At 40.4% G+C, this 21318-nt stretch overlaps 1 protein-coding gene across 1 annotated transcript in view; it reads right to left on the bottom strand.

Annotated features, from left to right (window-relative positions):
* The window catches only part of LOC124799190 (protein madd-4-like), a 571457-nt gene that overhangs the window by 185430 nt on the left and 364709 nt on the right, over positions 1 to 21318 (bottom strand). The window contains exon 13 of the mRNA XM_047262725.1: positions 11597 to 11901. Coding sequence (XP_047118681.1) covers positions 11597 to 11901 — 305 coding nt within the window. The remainder of the gene's footprint in view (positions 1 to 11596; positions 11902 to 21318) is intronic.

The following is a 21318-nucleotide window of genomic DNA, read 5'->3' as shown; positions in this document are numbered from 1 at the left end:
ATGGCTACATCAGTACCTCTGTCCATATCAAACCTACTAACCACCAGCAATACCTCCACTTCGACAGCTGCTACCCATTCCATACCAAGAAGTCCCTTCTGTATAGCCTAGTCACCTGTGGTTATTGCATCTGCAGTGACGAGCAGTCCCTCTCAAAATATACTGAGGGCCTCACTGAAGCCTTCACTGACCGCAATTATCCTCCCATCTCCCATGCCTTATCTTTCCAGTCTCCCACCACCTCCCAAAGTCCCATAGTCTGGCCACAGAGGAGCATTCCCCTTGCAACTCAGTACCATCTGGGACTGGAGCAACTGAATTACATTCTCCACCAGGGTTTTGATTGCCTCTTGTCTTGCCATGAAATGAGAAATGTCCTGCCCACTATCCTTCCCATCCCTCCTACCGTGGTATTCTGCTGTCCACTGAACCTACACAATATACTCGTCCATCCTTACACAACCCCTGCTCCCAATCCCTTACCTCATGGCTCATACCCCTGTAATAGACCTAGATGCAAGACCTGTCCCATACATCCTCCTACTACCACCTACTCCAGTCCGGTCACTAACATCACCTATGCAATCAAAGGCAGGGCTACCTGTGAAACCAGTCATGAGATTTACAAGCTAAGCTGCAACCACCATGCTGCATTCTATGTAGGCATGACAACCAACAAGCTGTCTGTCAGTATGAATGGCCACCAACAAACTGTGGCCAAAAAACAAGTGGACCAACTTGTAGAGGAACATGCTGCCAAACATGATATCCCTCATCTCAATGACTGCTTCACAGCCTGTGCCACATGGATCCTTCCCACCAACGCCAGCTTTTCTGAATTGTGCAGATGGGAACTTTCCCTGCAATACATACTATGTTCCTGTAACCCTCCTGGCCTCAACCTGCGTTAGTCACTGTCCTCACCCATCCAGCCCCCTCCCTGTTCTCATTCCAGCACTACACAGCTGTCATTTCACCGCCACACCCAGTCTTTTAATTTCTTTTTATTTCTCTCCTTTCCGCTACTTACCCCCCCCCCCCCCCCCCTCCCTCTGCACCTTCTCTCCTGCCCTCCATGTAAAGTGCAACACTTCACTGTCTGCTCCTCCCACCATACTATCCCTCCCCCTCCCCACCCCAGCCTACTCCTTACCCCCACCCAGTTGTCACTCCCATCATGCACTGGTGCTGCTGCTCACAGTGTGGTTTCAGCTCGCTGAGACTGCAGATGTGTGTGCAATTTTCACATAATATATATAAAACATGTAGACTTCTGGTGTTGACGAAACCAATACAGATGGCACGGGCTTCCCACTGACACCAGCTTTTCTGGATTCCACAGGTGAGAAGTCTCCTTGCAACATATCCTTTGTTCTTGCGACTCCTTCACTAGTCCCTGTTCTCTCCACCTGCCTCTATCCCCTTCCCTGCTCCCTCTCCAGCTCTACGCATGTCTTTATCTTGCCAAAGCACCTGGCTAATTCTTTCCCCTCCTCTACTTTCTCATCCCCCCTTTGCCCTCCCCTCCCCTCCAGCACAACCTTGCAATCAACTATCCTGTATGTCACATCCCTCCTCTAGCATCTTCCCTCCCACCCATACCCAACCCTAGATGATTGGAAAACCATGCCTTGGTCAGCTGAGTCCCAATTCAAGTTGGGGAGAGCTTTTGGTAGGGTTCGGCAGTGATGCAGATCCAATGAGGCCATTGACCTAAGTTGTCAACAAGGCACTGTGTAAGCTGGTGGTGGCTCCATAATGGTGTGGGCTGTGGACTGTGTCAAGCATGAAGTAAAAAAATACTTGATGGAAAAATGCTTCTACAGTGTAAATGAATACCTGTCTCAGACTGTGAATTGAAACCTGTAGCCTACTTATTTTTTTAAAAAAATTCAGACTAATTAAATGATGTTTTCAACTTTGTAATTATGATCTGTTAAATATCCGTAATACGTTTTTGTGTATATCCGTAACAAGTTTTGTGTATAAGGCATAGTTCATTTATCTAAAAATTTTTATTGTGAGCATGTACTTTTGTTTTTTGGGTAATATGTTCTTGTACACTACTTATGTACTATGTGTATGTAATTTGTTTGCTGTTTGTATATGTTTGTCAGTTTATTATGTGTATGTGTTGTTATGTGTTACGTGTAATCAAATGACAAATCCTATATCACATGTGTGATCTACTGGATGCTAAATAAATAAATAAATAAATTGACTATAAATGGTTATTATCAGCTACTTGGAGACCATCTGTGGTGATTCATTGACTTCACATTGCCAAACAATGATGGACTTGTTACAGATGACAATGTGCCATGTTACCAGGTCACACTTGTTCATGATTGGTTTGAAGAACATTCTGGAGAATCCCATCAGACATTTATGGGACATAATTGGGAGGTCAGTTCATGCACAAAATCTGCACTGGCAATGCTTTTGCAATTATGGACAGCTAAAGACGCAGCGTGACTTAGTATTTCTGCAGGGGACTTCCAACAACTTGTCGAGTCCTTGTCACATGAAGCTGCTGCACTAAGCCAGGCAAAAAGAGGCCCAACAAGATATTAGGAGGTATCCCATGACTTTTGTCAGTGTATTTGTAATTCAGTACTGTACGGGAAGACCTGACCATATTATTAGAAATACAGCATAAGGGTAAATCAATAAATGGAACAGAATATCCTGAATCATTTGATGTTTATATTGATAAGGGCATGAAGAAACTACTGTATTATGGATGATACCAGATTTTGGAGATGAAAATGTTCACTCATTAATGTCTTATGGGTTCTGGGGTAACTCATCACTGGTGGTAAAAATGTTTGTTGTACAGAAGCATGTAGCAATGATACTATGTGATGGCTACTGTTGTCAACAATCATTCACAGTTTGAAAACAATAACAGTATTTGTTAACATACTAGGAGGAGAATTGAGTTACATTTTCCTTCACTCAGCCTTATTGGGGCACAGAAATGAGTGAGGTATTCAACCACAAAAATCTTTGACCAGCTACCTACTTACAAGCAGAATTAAATGAATAATAATATTGGCTCTGAGTACTACAGGATTTAACATCTGAGGTCATCAGTCCCCCAGAACTTAGAACAGCTTAAACCTAATGACATCACAAACATCCATGCCCGAGGCAGGATTCGAACCTGTGACCGCAACAGTTGTGTGGTTCCGGACTGAAGCACCTACAGCCGCTCGGCCACTGCAGCTGGCAATAATAATATTAACTGGGCACTGATGACCCCGCTGTTTAGCGCCCGTAAATCTCAAACACACAATAATATTAACTTCAAACACAAACTGATATCATATCTGTTTGCCATTTTCTTCTACTCTACAGAAGAATTTCTAAATGTGTAGTAGTATATCTTTTAAAGCACAATTAAAAGATACTTACACATAAGCTTTCAACCACATCCCTCATCAGAAAAAGAGAAACACACACCGTTCATTCACACAAGCAAGCACATTTTACACACACACACACACACACACACACACACACACACACACACGCACACACACACACACACACATGACCACCGACTCTAACAGCTCTGGCCAGAATACTGGAGTTTGCGGTCATGTGTGCATGAGATGTGCTTGATTGTGTGAATGAATTGTGTGTGTGTGTGTGTGTGTGTGTGTGTGTGTCTTTTTTGATGAAAACTGTGGCTGAAAACTTATGAGTAAGTGTCTTATCTGTGCCTATCTGTGACTTAAGAAATTACATTATGAAATCATGTAAACAGTCAATATGTTGCCATATTTTCTGCTGAGATGATGTACTATAATTATAACATCAACTCTCTACCTGGAGTATTGTAATGCAAAACTCTGCCCACAGCACTAATTACGTGCATTGTTATGCTGTACTGGATAAAGATACTTGTTGAACATGTTTATTAGATACACACAGCACAACAGCTGCTTATAATAACTAATCTTTATTCATGACACACTGTTTTGGCATTTATTGTCATTCCCAAGTATGTCTGGAATGATGTGACATCCATATTATGTTGTTAGTGAATTGCCTTATAACTGTCACTGTTTTGATAAGAAGGTAAATGATGTAAATATATTGAAAATAATATGTTAATTATTGTTTGGCAGTTCTACTCTTATGATGTCACAAACACACACACACACACACACACACACACACACACACACACTCTGTACGTGCTTGAGAGTTGTCCTGCAAAATGATGGTCAGGTCCCGCAGAAACTGTCATCACTTCTGTCTCTATGCTGTTCATTTTTGGAACACAACCTATGACCAGCTTAGAGACAGAAGTGATGACAGTTTCTGCAGGACCTGACCATCATTTTGCAGGACAATGCTCAAGCACATACAGTGCTAGCTGTAACTGATTTGTTTGACTGATGGAGCTACTAAGTGCTATATCACCTACTGCAATCCCCTGACTTAAGCCCTCGTAAGTTCAACTTGATTTCTAAACTGAAGGAAACACTTCATGGCTTTTGCTTCACAACTGCTACAAATTCGTCGGGCAATAGACCGCGCCGCTCGAACTAACAACACAACTGGCACTGCTAAGAGTATCCTACGACTTCCACATTTCTGGCGAGGGTTTATACACACTGCTGGTGACTACTTTGAAGGTCAGTAAAACTTTGAAACACATATCTATTTTGAACAAGCTGTAAATAAATAGTTGCCACTATTAAAGTTCCAACCCTCGTATTATGCCACAGTGATGGTATACTACCTTGTATCCATCTAGATGTGAGTGTTCATTTCCAGCTTACATTTTTTCATGCACAGAATATATGCAGAAATATGTTTACACTTATGACTATCCTGTTTTGGTATGAAGAATTTGTCTTTCTTATTTAAAAAGCTTTTTACATTTTAATGAAGAAGTTGAAATGTAAAATGACTGTTACCACTTGGGTTGCACAAAGTGCCTTTTTCTGTTTGTGCTTCACTGGCTGTTGCAACTGCATCAATAGTTATTTGGCAGCTATATCTTTTGGAAACATTTATCCTAAAAAGACCTATCAAAAATATTGAAAATCACAGGGCTTGGACAAACAGTGCCTAGTGCAATCAATGCTTGTATAAATACACTGTCTGACAAAAAACTGAAGTAGCAATTCTCTGTAACAGTTAGAATAACCATCAGAGCACAGTAGTGTTCTTCAAGTTTAGTGTTGTTACCAAGCCTAGTAGTGACATGGCACTCTGGATGACAGGCAATGATGGCACCATGCACAATGTCTAAGTAGTCCGGGCTGTCACTAGCTCTGCTCCTACAAAACGAATGCCACAGGAAATATGAGTTCTGGAACACTACGCGCAGACCAGCAGGTGGCAACAACAGCATTCTGTGCAGACCACCAGGCAGCTTGCATGGTGATGGTAGAGGTCGTTGATTTACTGCACCTCTTCCTGCATCCACAGTTTCACATGCTGAAAATAGATGTACATGAATGGTACTGTGAGGCACCTATTTAGGCTGGCACTCACGCTTAGATAGGTTGTTCCTCTGCAGTGAGCAACCAAAAAGAAAATTTGAGCAATGCCTCACTACAGACTCATCACCATCTTCCGAGCTAGAATGCCACCTCCTCCATCTGGTCTCTAAGTGTGATTGGTGGTGTGATAGCCAGGACTTGGTATCATTTCTGTTGTTTTTACTTCACTGACAAGATAGTGCAAAGATTTTACTTTGTGCTTCTGTCCTTACCAGACTTAGACACTTTAAGTACTATTTGATCATTAGAACTTCTTCTGTGAAGTACAACTGTAAGATATTTTGAAAGTGTTTGTTCCCATGGCTTAAGCCAGAGTGCAGACTTTGATTTCCAAGCCCAAGAATTAAGGAACTTGCTTTAAGTTTAACTTTCTTCAAACTCTTTCTTAAAGAGTGTTGTGTTCTTTTTTATCAATTGGTTATTTTCCGCATGTTGAGGAACTTATTTATTTTTTGATTCAGGATTATTAATTTTGTAAATAGTCTTCACGGGTTTGCCACTGGATCATATTGTGCAAATTCCATATTTCCTCAGAGCAATTATCCGACATCTTCAGGTGGTTCAACCTTGCTGGTGGCTAGGTACGACTGATGGTACCCACACATTGATGCCCTGTTTCTAGAACACGCACCCAAAGAATGCGCAGGTGCAGAAATTGCACATGTGCAATAATTTGCAGTTAGATGGTGCCATATTCTAACTCCAACTGCCGTAAATTGCAGAGCAGCCCTCCTGCAGGTATGTTGTATGCTGCATTTGCCAACAGTGCGGCCAGACATTACTCACCAATGGCCGAATTAGACCAATGTTATGATGGGCCTGTTATCGAAGAATCTTGATTTTTGTGTCATGATTTAATAACAGCTAATGCAGGGCTCCATGCTGTGCTCAGTTGAAATCCCGTATCGTTGTTGATGGGACTATCGGATGTATGGATATATATTGCTTCCTTAATGACGCAATCCCAGAAAGATGATGTTGTGGGTAAAACATCCATCTTTTCATAAATCATCCAATGTCCTGTATTCAGACAGTGTTCCGCAATTGTCAATTTTTTCAGTTGACAAAGGTGTGTATGACGCTGATGTTCATTGCAGGGTTCTCATACCATGCGGCACGTCTGACCTATATACGCTGCCCAACATTGACAAGGAATCTTGTACACACTACATTTCCTCAGGCCAAGGTCATCCTTAACCAAACCCAACAGGCTTCTCGGTTTTGCAGATGGTTGAAAAACACACTTAATTCCATATCTTTCGAGGACTCTTCTGATTCTTGATGACATGGCATCAAAATATGGCAAAAAGGCCAAAGTGGTGGGTGTATTCGTATCAGATTCCTTGACAATGTGGGGCAGCATATATAGGCCAGACATGCCACACAGTACAAGAATGCTGTGATGAACATCAGCGTCATACACGCCTTCATCAACCGAAAAATCGGCAATTGCGGAACACTGTCTGAATACAGGACATTGGATGATTTATGAAGAGACGGAAGTTTTATCCCCTGCATCATCTTTCTGGGATTGCATCATTAAGGAAGCAATACATATCCGTACTGCCGATAGTCTCATCAACAACAACATGGGATTTCAGCTGAGCATAGCCTGGAACTCTGCATTGGCTACTATTAAATCATGATGTGAAAATCAAGATTCTTTGATAACAGGCCCATCATAACACTGATCTAATACGGCCATTGGTGAGTAACATCTGGCCGCACTGTTGGCAAATGCAGCATACAGTGCATGTGCAGGAGGGCCGTTCTGCGATTTTTGGAAGAGGTAGTTTGAATATGGCACCATCTAACTGCAAATCATTGTGCATGCACAATTTCCACACCTGTGCATGTGCGTGTTCTAGAAACAGGGTGTCAATGTGCGGGTACCGTCAGTTGTACCTAGCCACCAGCAAGGTTGAATCACCTGAAGATGTCAGACAGTTGCTCTGACGAAATAATGTGGAATTTGCACAACATGATCTGCCGGCAAACCTGTGAAGACTATTTACAACACATCCGCCAGGAAAGCTTGAAGAGTCACATTATTAATTTTGTTTGCCATTGGAGGTCTATTGTTTATTTTTCACTTGAAAGAACTTTACTTCCATAATACACTGAAGACTTTATTAAAGTTGTGGTCAACAAATAAACTTTTATATTGACTTCCTTTTACTCTGGTGGATATCTCCATGGAACTTGACATATCAAGTAGCATATACACTGAAGTGCCAAACAAACTGGTATAGGCATACATATTCAAATACAGAAATATGTAAACAGGCAGAATGTGGTACTGTGGTCAGCAATGCCTATATAAGACAAAAAGTGTGTGATGCAGTTGTTAGATCAGTTACTGCTGCTACAATGGCAGGTTATCAAGATTTAAGTGAATATGAAAGTGATGTTGTAGTCAGTGCACAAGCGATGGGACACAGCATCTCTGAGGTAGCGATGAAGTGAGGATTTTTCCCATACAAATGTTTCACGAGTGTACTGTGAATATCAGGAATCTGGTAAAACATCGAATCTCCAACATCACTGTGTCCAGAAAAAGGTCCTGCAAGAATGGGACCAATGTTGACTGAGGAGAATCATTCAACATGACAGAATTGCAACCCTTCTGCAAATTGCTGCATATTTCAATGCTGGGCCATCAAGAAGTGTCAGTGTGTGAAGCATTCAATGGAACATCATCAATTTGGAGCCGAAGACCAAGTCATGTACCCCTGATGGCTGCAAGGTGCAAAGCTATGCCTTGCCTGGGCCATTCAACACTGAAATTGGACTGTTGATGATTGGAAGCATGTTGCCTGGTCAGACGAGTCTCATTTCAAATCATATTGAGCAGATAGATGTGTATGGGTATAGAAACAAACTCATGAATCCATAGGCCCTGCATGTCAGCATGGGACTCTTCAAGCTGGTAGAGGCTATGTAATGGTGTGGAGCATATGCAGTTGAACTGATATGAGACCCTGATACGTCTAGATAAGACTCAGACAGGTGAAATGTACGTAAGCATCCTGTGTGATCACCTGCATCCATTCATGTCCACTGTGTATTCTGAGGATCTTAGGCAATTACTGCAGGACAATGTGACACCCCACATGTCCAGAATTGCTACAGAGTGGCTCCAGGAGCACTCTTCTGAGTTTAAACACTTCTGCTGGCCACCGAACTCCCCAGACATGAACATTGTTGAGTATATCTGGAATGCCTTGCAACATACTGTTCAGAAGAGGTATTTATGGACAGCCCTGCAGGATTCATCACTCCAGCACTACTTCAGACATTAGTCGAGTCCATACCACATCTGCATGCTCGTGGAGTCCTACACAATGTTAGGCAGGTGTACCAGTTTCTTTGGTTATTCCGTGTATAAGGGACATGAATGCTATCAAATGCTGAAGGACAGAGACATGCAGCATACTCATGTGAGATAGTTTTATCAGCATCTAATACATTTTGAAATGGGCGTCATTATGGGTCTTCATTTGTCCAGCTGGTTGAGTCTTGCAATATCCATATTTGAATGTATTCAGATGTAACAGTGGTCCAAAGTTGGACTGCTTGAAGTGTGAGGGTAGGCATACTCATCTTCAACGTTCTGGAAGATGGGGTTTAGACCACCAGGGAGGATCACCTTACTATGCACCAGGTGCATTGTAATCCTTTCACATTTGCACCTGCTCATACAAGAATAAATAACAGACTTCCTGTGACATTCTGTGTCATCCCTTAGAATTGGTCAGAGGCTAGCATCAGCAGGACTACGTTATTGGTTCTGTGAGTGGGAGGCATGGACTGCTGATAAATGGCAACACAAACCATTCAGAAATAAATCACAGTTCTGCAATATCTCGGATGACTACTGTTGGTGGTGACATAGGGAGAGGTCTCATTCGTCCAATGTTTTGGAGAGATGCAATTACTTCTAACATCATGGAGTGGAGGGGGGCATTGGATATGACTTCAGGTCATGGATAATAGTGGACATCTGATGGCACCATGGTATGTCACAGACATCCTGCACCCTCAAGTGTTACCTCTCATTCGACAGCATTGTGATGCCTTTTTGCAACAGGATAATGGCCAATCACGCATGTACATCTCTATGAGCTGTCTGTGAGATATTCAGGTACTCTTGTGTCCAACATGATCCCCAGGTATGTACCAATGGAACATGTGTGGGACTAGTCTGAATGTGAAATCAATACCATTGCCAGCATCAAGGACATTGAAGACCAGTTACAACAGCTGTGGCCCAGCTCGCCTCAGGAGAGGATACATTGGCTTTATGATGCCATTCCCTAACAAATCAGTGCATGCACACAGGCAAGAGGAGGAGAAATGTCATACTTATAAGTTGGCACATACTGCCAAGTTCTTTTTAAATGACTGGAATAACATCACATACCCTCTTAACTTATGAAGTTTCATTTTACTTTCCTCTCCCCTTCTAGGTGCTTCACTTTTTTTGTCACACAGCGCAAGTCATGTAAGTAAGCTCTTAGTGGACACATTCGGATGTAGACCATACCACTCGTGGTGTACTGCATAAGGTCCAATGTATTAACCACTCCTGAGTGTCACTGCCCCATTCTATTGAGCAACATTTTAAGGTTCTGCATTAACATATTTGATGGAATTCTTCATACAGAATTTGTCTTATTATTCAGAGAGTGATAGTCTTCATGTTAGTCTGATGAGCATTACCAGACATGTGCCTGATGTTCTCCACAATTGCCAAGTTGAGATTACCTTTCAAAGACCTCCTTCCCCCTGATAATTACTATGTGGATTGCTTCACCAAGATTTTTTCCCAGAGAGCATAAATGGCAAATGGTTTTACTGAGACCTGAAACTTGCCTTTAGAAAGGCTTGTTACTTTATATCCACTGCCTGCAGGTTCTGTACTAGTTCACACTTTTCATCCCATGGGTACTCACTAACAGAAGGATCTTCTTGGCCTTTTCACCCCTCTGACTACTACGAACCACAACTTGCTTCTGTTTTCCTTTCTTTTTGGAGTGTTCATGAACTCCTTGGGTTGTTTACATATTTTTCTCCAGTCTCCATTCTAGGGAAGCAGCTGGAGACATCTAGACTAAAACTAACAGACTTGCAATATCTCTTACAACTTCTTGTCTGATTTGGCGGGTTTGACAATAGACCAATCATAAACTCCATTCCAACATTACTGCTGGCAACTGCAGTTCTCAACAATCCCAATTTTGCCTGTGCTACTGCCAGTTGAGCTTTGAGCTTTAAAATCAGCAGTTCTTTCTCCATAATTATGACAATAAGCACGACTACTAAATCAGTAAAGGCCAACCTCATCATATCTATTGAAGCAGTTTTCTTCAGAACATCCTACATGAAAGAAGTGTATGTGACTTCACACTGTCAATCACTTCTCAGAACTGTGTGCCAGTTCCCACACCTGGCCTTTGTGGCAATGTTATTTTAACCTAGATCACTCTCCCCAAAACCCAAAAAATGTTTTACTCAATCAAAAACAACAGCCCCATGGTGGATTTGCTTTATTTCAGTCATATAAAATACTGCAATTCCAAAGCACTCAGCACTCTGTGTGCACAAACATGAAAAACATTGTCTCTTGCTTGACATGTATCTCAAAGTGCACTGGACTTATCACTTTGAAGCTGTACATGCATTGAAATTAAACTTCTAATTATATGTAACAAACATTGCTCTACATAAATTTGTGCTACTGATTAGGGGGAGGGGTGGTTTGGGAGGGGGGGGGGGGATGGTTTATGCTGAGTTAAATGTATGCTATTTCTACAGTCATACTCTACATTATATTTTGTAAAGTGAATTTACTGTGATATCCATTTTGTAGAAATCCACGAAGTTAAGAACAATGTGAGAATAACATTGCTGTTGATTTAAACCAGCAAAAGTTTAATTTTTTAAATCACTGAAAAAAATGATCTTTTTCCTTAATGGAGTACTAAGTTGATGGTACATTTTACAAACATTTTGCATAGGAAGATACTCGTAAGTTCGTAAGCTTAAAACATAAAAAGTGAAGTGTTTACCTGTTAAATCTTCTAACAGGGCATCTTATCTTCACCTGAACACCTGCAAACACCACTGCTTGTCCTCCTATCTTCAAACTTACTTTCTTGTCATTTGAGTTCTTTTGGATAAAAGTTTTGTTTTCAGTATCAATAATTGGTCGATCAGAATGTGTAGAACAAGCTTTAGTGTTACATGGCTTCTTGTCAGCTGGTTTAGATGCAGGACATTGTGATGTAGGACGTGGCACTATATGGTTCTGGGCCATTACTTGCAGGCACTCAACTTCTCTTGTTTTTATACCCCCACCACAAGGTTTCGAGCACTGGAATTAATAAGATGTAATCATAAATAAAATTCACATATTTAATGCAGTACAAATCAGAACTTGTAAATAGAACATGCATGCACAATGTCAGAATAACCTAAACTGAAGCAAGCAATTCCAACTAATTTTAACAGAGTTCCTTTGGCCTCCCTTATACATATTTTTATCTTAATGTGTCTTTGGAGGTAGCATTATTTCTGTATAAAGTTTACAGTGACATTATTTCAGGGACTGGTCAGTATTTGATTTTCATGAGTTTGAGTAGAACTTTTAATTTACATTTTTGTCCTTCCCATTTAAGTTTTTGAAATAGCAGAGAGTAACAATCCATGAGATACATGAACAGAAATGCATTCCTTTAAAAACTGTTTAGAAGATGAAGTTGAAAGAAGGTATAAAGGAATAATAGCTGATAAAGTTATGATAGTCCTTTGAGAGGCAATAAACAAGATGTTACATGCTGCGAATATTTGCACGTATGTGGAAGAGAAAATATTGTGCAAAACAAATCAAAAACGGAATGTGGTGTCATTCAGACAGAGAATGTAGAAAACATTGGCAACTCTGACAGATAAAGCACAGAGAAGAGTTTATTACAACGAGCAAAAATGTCAAAAAATCTGGGCAATTACAATAATATGTTAGCTTAGATGATGATAAAAACAACAAAGTAATATGTCGTTTCAAGAATGGTAAATGAGAATTGCCAGGAGAATGGTTTTAGATACACACAAAATGAAAATGAAAGCAAGAAATACTTGAGACGGCAGCAGTTTTAAGATCAACAGGAAGAAAAAGAAAGAGCAACATTGATTTGTAATAAGAAGTGCACCCAAACCAGAAGAGCTGATGGAAAAATAATAAGGCTGCAGCCTTATTCTGCAGACAACTGTAGAGTGCATGACACAATGTTCTTCTCATTGTACCAATTACTATAGCATCTTTCTGTTTGATTCGTATGCGGAGTGTGGAAGACCAATTGCTTAAAGGCGTCTGTGTGTGTTATAGTTAGTCTAATCTTGTCTTCATGATCCCCTTGGGAGCAATATATTGTAGTACATTCCTAGATTCTTCACTTAACACTGGTTCATGAAACTTTGTGAGTAGGCTTTCATGCGATAGTTTGCACTCATCTTGAAGAGTCTGCCAGTTTGGTTTTTTGAGCATCTGCACAGTGCTCTCATGGGTCAAACAAACCTGACCATTCATGCTGTTCTTCTTTGTATGATTTCATTACACTTTATATTTTATATTCAAATTGAGCTGGATGGTAAGGACTATGCAATGGTGTTGTGGGTGGGATGGAATATGCATCATTGTTGTGAAGGCTGTATGTGATATTACCTTTCGTGCATTGACTACAATTATTAACTAATCAGTTGAACAGAGATGTTTTTCCAATGTCCTGAGATGTTCTGAGCCACTCTTCAGAAAAGGGATCACTGGAAGATATGAGGAACTACTGTCCTATCTCACTCCTCCCAGCGTTCTCTAAAGTCATTGAAAAGATTTTATCCAAGCAAATGGAAAATTTTGTGACAAAAATTATATTTGTAAAAATCAGTTTGGTTTCCTAACAGGAAAAGTTCTATAAATTCCACAAGTGAATTCACCGAAAAATTAATCTCCTCATTAGATAAGGGTTAAAAAAGTCATAGTAAATTATACATTACTTCTTTATAAACTACAAAGGTGTAGGATGGGGGCAGTTTGTTGCAGTGGTACAAATCATATTTGACAGAAAGGAAAAACTGAGAGATTACAACAGCAAATTCAAACAATTAATTCTATGATCGGAACATAATTTACAAAGAGGTACCACAAGGTTCAGTACTGGGTCCATATCATTTTCTGTATTATATAAATAACATGTCATCAAACATTGATGTTCACTCAGTCTTATAGATGACACCTCAGTCCTAATTGAAAATGGTGTCTTAGAAAAAAAAAACAAGGTAGTGTACAAAATACTCTAGAAAACCTGAAATCCTGGTTTCATCAAAATTATCTGAAACTGAATGTAAAAAATTTCCAGACGATGCCATCTAGTGCTAAATCAACAGAAATGGTGCGCATAAAAACAGCTCGCATTGATGAGGTAACAAGAGAAGTAAACGCTGTGAAGTTTTGAGACCTAAATGCAGACAAAAATTTAAATTGGAAGGCACAGCACACATAGACTTCATAGCAAACAAACTGAACAGCATAACTTTTGCAATATGTTTTTGATCAAGTGCCATTCATATAAGCAAGTGGAACTAGTGTATCACAGATATTTTCAATTAGCATGGCATGATCCTCTTGAGAAATTCAACTAATGACATTAGACTTCTAATAAATTAAAACAAAATCACCAGAAACATGTTGCATACTGTTCAAAACTACTAATCACTCTATCTCTATATATTTATGAAATTTGTATTTCACTATACAAAATCACCATGCACTACAAAATTATCATTTCAAGTACATTATAGTACTCTTCACAAAGCAAATTTCAAACTTCCAACACACAGATAAAAATTTTATGCTGAGACACCTCTACACACAGAACTTAAGATTTATAATAAACTAAAAGACAGGAATATATTTAACATGGAACTTTCTCACTGAAATGACAGTTGTATAATCTTCAAGTAGATAAGTTGCTACTCTACAGAAAAATTTATGGATGACAGTTTAAACAACAAAATACATTTATATGCACACATAACAATACTACAGCCATTTTTGTAGTGCAATAAGTCAATAAAAGAATTTTTAGTTTAAAGAATAAAATTAAGCCACTATGTTATAATCTATTATTAACATTCTTCCATATAACAAATTATAACAATAAATGATACTAAAGTAATTTCTATAAACTAATGTAAAACTTCTCATCCTTTTTTATTTTATTGACATCTGTTTAATTTTCTGTATAAAAGTACACAGCTTGTGGTCTAGCAATTAGCATGGTTGCCAATAGATCAGGGGGTCCCAGGTTTGGTTCCCAGCCAGGTCAGAGATTTTATCTGCTCAGAGAGTGGGTGTAGTGTTGTCATTATCATCATTTCATCATTACAGATGTGTAAGTCACTGAGCCAATAATGCCATACAATCATTTCATTTTTTGTATAAAAAGGGCATTTATGTTTATTTTTCTACTTGAGATATCTCCTCACATCAGATGATTTGATCACTGTACATTTTGAGACAGATATATTACATTTACATTTAACTGTATAAACTATACAAAATCACCATGCACTACAAAATTATCATTTCAAGTACATTATAGTACTCTTCACAAAGCAAATTTCAAACTTCCAACACACAGATAAAATTTTTATGCCCAGACACCTCTACACACAGAACTTAAGATTTATAATAAACTAAAAGACAGGAATGTTTCCCTCTATTATAACTCTATAAACTGTTACACCTAGGTATTTGAATGATTTGCCTGAATCCAAGTGTGATGCATTAATATCGTAGCCATAGGATACTTTTTTCCATGTAGTGAAGAGTAAAATTTAACATTTCTGAACATTTAAAGCAAGTTGCCAATCTTTGCAACAATCTTGAAATCTTTTCAAGATCTGACTATATGTGCTCCATTTTTCAGACAGTACTTCATTACAGATAACCTCACCATGTGCAATAAACATGTGGTTCCTATTAAAATTGTCTGCAAGGTCATGAACAACAAGACATCACAAACAACAAGGGTACCAACACACTTAGGTGGGGCATATCTTAAGTTATGCCTGCAGTTATCAAAGACTCTCCATCCAAAATTACCTGCCACATCCTCCCTACCAAGAAATCCTCAATTCACTTTTAAATTTTGCTTGATGCCCCACATCCAATTATACTTTTGATTATGAGGGTAATGGTGGTATTCACTCAAATGCTTTGCCAGAAGTGAAGAAATACTGCATCTATTCAAATGCCTTGTCCATGGATTTCTGCACACCAATTCAGAAAAGCACTAATTGGGTTTCGCAGAATCTAAACTTTCAAAATATATGCTGGGTAGCAAGGAGGATGTCATTTTGACTGAGTTACCTCATCACATTTGAGTTCTCTTTATGTTATGAGATTCTACAACAAATGGATGTCGAAGACACCCCTTCTAGTAGATGTGTGTAACCTGTGCTTCCTTTCAAGCAATGAACACAGATTCAAGGGATCTATGATATATCATGCTTGAAATAGTGACTAACTCAGTCGAGTGTGTGAGTTGCGTTTGCATGAGTGTGTGTGTGCGTGTGTGTGTGTGTGTGTGTGTGTGTGTGTGTGTCTATTGTTGACAAAGGCCATTGGCCGAAAGCTTTAAGTGTGAAACTCTTTTTATTGTGCCTATGTGTGACTCAGCATCTCCGCTATATGCTGAGCAGCAACTTTCTTTCTCATAATATTGTTATATTCCATCCTCGATTTTCCATTGTCTGATTTCAGCCACAAATTTGGTATAGAATCTGATTGGGATTCCACTGGGCTCTGCAGCTTTCCTCATTTTTAATGATTTTGTATGTTTCTTGATGGCAATGACACTAATACCTATTTCATACATCTTTGAAGTGGTACAAGAATTAAACTGGGGCAATACTCCTGGATTTTCCTGTGTAAAGGAACAATTGAAAATGGAGTTCAGTATTACTGTTTTTGTTTTGCTGCCCTCGATCTTAGGTCCTATCTCATTCATGAGTGTCTGAAATTAACAGCCTTTACATATGACCAGAATTTCTTTGGCTTTTGTGAGAAATTTATCAATAATATTCTGCTACGTTAGTGATAGAAGGTTTCAGGCATTTCTGTCTTGCCAGCTAAACACGTTTTATTCAGCATCTCTCTATCTACAGCCCTATGCTTCATCTTACATCTATAATGCAGTAGGTTCTTTACAAGTTTCTTTACAGTGAGTGCATACTGTGGAGCTTCCCTCCTAGCATGAACTGTTTTACTAGGTAGACATCTACCTAGTGCTTGAGCAACTACAAGAAAACTTGAGCCACAGTTCTTCTGTAAGCTCCTTCTCAGAGGTAGATGTTCTGAGCTCCTATTTGAGATGTGACACTACTGCATATTTATCTAATTTTCTGAACATGTAAATCTTTCTACTTGTTTTAGCTGTATTTTGTAGTTTGGTGACAATTACTGCTACAACAGCCTAATGTTTACTGATACCAGCCTCAATGTGATAATCCTCTAACAGGTCAGGTCCATTTGCTGCCATTAGATATAACACACCGTCAAGCGTCACTCCTGCCACTTACAAAGGTGTAATTACCCCAATTGACAGTAGGACAATTACAGTCTCCTCCAAAATGTCCGTAAGATTGGGGAATTTCCATGCTAACAAATTGAGATTTTCACTAATGTCAAAGGGACTTCTATGTATCTGACATCACAGAGCCAGTCCTGGGAATTGACTTCCTTCATGCCAGTCAACTGGATGTTGTGCTAGTCATGCTCACACAGCACAGAACAGAATATCATATGGATGGTGTCATTGCACTCTCCCCATATACAACCCAAAGTGGCACAGCCTGCCCATCAGAACACCACTTCTTTGATGATGCCTACGTGGAGACCCTCCACAACTGCACTCACACAGTAAACAACATCCTTTTGATGCATCATCGAATTCTTGAATGTCAATTGCAGTCACAAAACTATGATATGAGAATTCTCCTCTTACACATTGCATTGAAATCACTACTACATCATTTGAATAGGCACACAACAATCTACGGTCCTTATCTCACAGCAGTTGGTTACATCAAATGGGTCACCAGCCAGCTACACTCATAACGAAGGTGCTGCCCTGCCTCCTTCAACACTGGCCCAATGGGACAACAGTCATGCCCAGACCAGTAAAGGCAACATATGGTGTTGACAAATAGTGCTTCCGCTACTGCCACCTCCTGCACCCTAGCACCGTTACAAGAGAATGTCTGCCCAGCTGTCACAAACTATGTCACCTCTATCAAGTCAATCTGCAGATCCTGAAGAATGATATTGACACACTGCTCCAAATGGGGATTGTGCGACCGGTGGACTGTCCATAGGCCTCCAGTATCAAACTTGTCCCAAAAAAAGATGGTACCACGAGGCTCTGTGGTGATTACTGGGTTCCTAATTCCAGGACAATTCTTAGCATGCAAGATTTTACTCACATACTTGTGTGTGCCACAGAGTTCAACTGTAAGTGGGTGTACCTCCTTATTCCAATGCACCTAGACAACATTGAGAAAATCATCATTATTACCTCATTTGGGTATTCTGAGAACCTGTATATGCCATACAGCTTTAAGAATGCACCCCATATGTGACATCACTGGTGGACTCCTCTTCTGGAATGCATCCCAAATGTGACATCATATGTGAACTCCTCTTACGGCTCCCACACTGCTACACATATTTAGGCAGTGCTTTGGCCTACTGCAATAACCTCAAAGATCATTCAGTTCATTTAGAACAGGTCTTAGCCACTCTCCATGAAGTCAGGTTATCATTAAGAAGGCTAAATCTCAACTTAAACAGTCTGAAGTCATGTTCCTGGGCCACACCTTGAACACAGAAGGCATCCACCCCATCGTGGAGTGCTTACCTATGGTTCAGACCCTGCCTCTACTGGAGACGTGCCATGTCTTACACATCTTTTCCTTGGCCCACCAAACTTTCACTGCTGCAACCTATCACACATAGTTGCTTCACAGTCACTGTTAACAGATGTGATGGCTGAAAAGGACAAACACAGCAAGAAAAAGTCGAATGGACAGCAAGTATGAAAGAAGCGCTGCGGACCTCAAAACAGTCACTAATTAAGGCAGTCACCCAAGTCCATCCTGACACAAATGCACGACTCAGCCTTACAATGAACACTTGCAACACCATGATGGAGGCTGTTCTGCAGCAAATTGCCAACAATGTACTGCAGCTGATTAGGTTCTGTTGTCTGCCTTCAGTTGCAATCTGCTTACAATCTACATTGCAGACATTTTCAAGAGAACATAAAAGGGCACAAGGTAACAGTTCACAACAATCATAAGCCACTCATGGACACTATAAAGAACATGCCTCAAGAAATCAGTCCGTACCATTTCTGCCACCTAGACCTCATTTCACAGTATGTTTGTGGAGCAGACAATGTAATCATAGATCACCTCTCGTACATCAGTGCAATTTCATTACAATTTGACTATGAACTTATGGCCACAGAGAAAGCCAATGATTCTTCCATCAACAAACTCATAACAGATCAGACAATCAGTCTTTGAATGAAATATCAAGACTTACCCAGTACCAGGCTAACACTGCTGTGTGACGTGTTCCAAGACAGAATATGCCCCATAGTGTCACACATTATCAGATGGGAGGTGTCCAACAGAGTACACAACCTGGGCCATCCAGGAATCAGAATAACAACAGGACTGGTAACAGAGAGGTTCGTGTGGCATGGGGTTAAGCGAGATGCTAGACTCAGGGCTGCCTGGCTCGTCAACACAGCAAAACCAGCCGACACGCCCAGCCACAGCCCAGACACTTTCTGACACCCAAAGTAGATTTCAAACAAATTTAGATCGATGCTGTAGGACCTCTTCCTCAATTGGAAGGTTTCTGGTACTCGCTTTTGGCCATTGACAGAACATCAAGATGGGTTGAGGTGATACCCATCCACAATATTACAGTGGAAACGAAGGCAGACACACTTACAGAAATGTGGATCATATAATTCAGAATCCAAGAACAAATCACCACAGACGAACTCAACCTACAAACTTGGATTCTCATTAGTTAAAATTTACGTACTGTATTCTCCACTCACAGATGGAATGTAGCAAAAGATCTTTGTTATTCAACATGTATCCTGATTACCAGAGCTTGCATTTGAGGCCCAGAAATGACATTTATGAACAGAGAGACACTGAATTTGCTAACAGTCATTTCAATGCAGTAAACTGCTTACAGACTTTAACTGCTTGTGGAAATAGCGTACCAAGGTCTACTAGAAACACTAATAAATGATGCATGTTGTGGTTATACATGAATACATGAATCATTTTATTGCATAGAGTGAATTTACAGATATTCTGTACAGTTGCAACATCAAGAATGCACTCATTGTCTTTGCTTTCCTCATCCAAAGATTATCTCTCTTGGATGCCAGAGAGATTTTGACCTTCCAAAGCTTTTGATTCCCACAGAGCCTCTGTGGGAAGTACAGAATATTGTGGGTTACATCGACAGTGAGTGATGTGCGAGATCACCAGACAGACTGTAGCTTGGCTAGTGCATGAGTAAGACATGATTGGACCATTCCTCATTGAGCCGAGTGTTGGACGGCTGCTGTATAATGATGGTGAGCTCATTTGAGGCCTTCACCATACATGGGTATTTGTTGTCTGTTGTGGAGGGGGGAGGAGCATGTTGATGAACGGCATACAGATGATATTGCCACATGTGTTGAGGCTGCTTTCTGACACAGTTATAACACAATTCAGAGGTGAGGTCCAGTGCAACTGACAGTGACGGTAGATGTGTGAGTGGCTTGGCTGAGTAGGTGGTGGTGGCATCAGCACAGTCTGTTTGCCTTTGTTGGAATTGGATGGTCTGTTGTCTGTGAGGGACATAATGTGGATGTCCTGCAGAACCCAAACAGGTTCGAGCCTTGTGAGCAACACTGTTGTTGGTGTGCAGCACACTAGTACGTCAAACATTTGTTCGCTCCAGGACAGCACTTTGTGAGGCCACGTGTATGTTGGCTGAGGGGATGGACATATGGTGTCATCGCGTATCATTATGAACTCACACTGGTGATGGTCCTTATGAATGAAGACTTACTGCTCTGTGTGTGGTGACAGTGGTGGCATGTAAATATTCTGAATATGTTTGTGAACTCAGTTCACCAAAGTCGACAGGCCAGAGTGTGCTGCATCAAACGCAGGCTGTGAGAAGTCTGTGTGAAGGAATACGGTATTGGCGTATAGGATCTCCGCAAGTGACGCATGAATGACATTTTTATATTCTGACCGAATGTCGAAGGGCACCCATGGCAGTGCCTCGGACGAAGACCCACTGTGGCCCGTCAGAGCCTCCTTCATAGTATTGTGCCATCTCTCAACCAGTCTGTTGTTTTTGGCGGTGGTAAGATATGGTGGCTGTGCGAATGATACTGCTCAGGCAGCACAAGGCTGTGAAGAGCGATGACTTGAACTGCTGGTGCTGGTCTGTGGTGATCTGTTCTACCACTCAATGCCTCCACTATGCAGTAAATAGTTTTCTTTATTTATGCCATTATTTATTTATGAATGATAACTGTGACACATACACTCACTTGGGCAAAAAAGACCGGATACTAAAGGATGCTTTGATTCTTTTCTCTTCTGATTTTTCCGTAGTCACTGATACACTTTAAACAATACT

This window comes from Schistocerca piceifrons, chromosome 5 (genome assembly GCF_021461385.2).
Source record: "Schistocerca piceifrons isolate TAMUIC-IGC-003096 chromosome 5, iqSchPice1.1, whole genome shotgun sequence".
Lineage (NCBI taxonomy): Eukaryota > Metazoa > Arthropoda > Insecta > Orthoptera > Acrididae > Schistocerca > Schistocerca piceifrons.
Note: the sequence above shows the minus strand (reverse complement) of the source record. Positions and strands in the feature narration are given on the sequence as shown.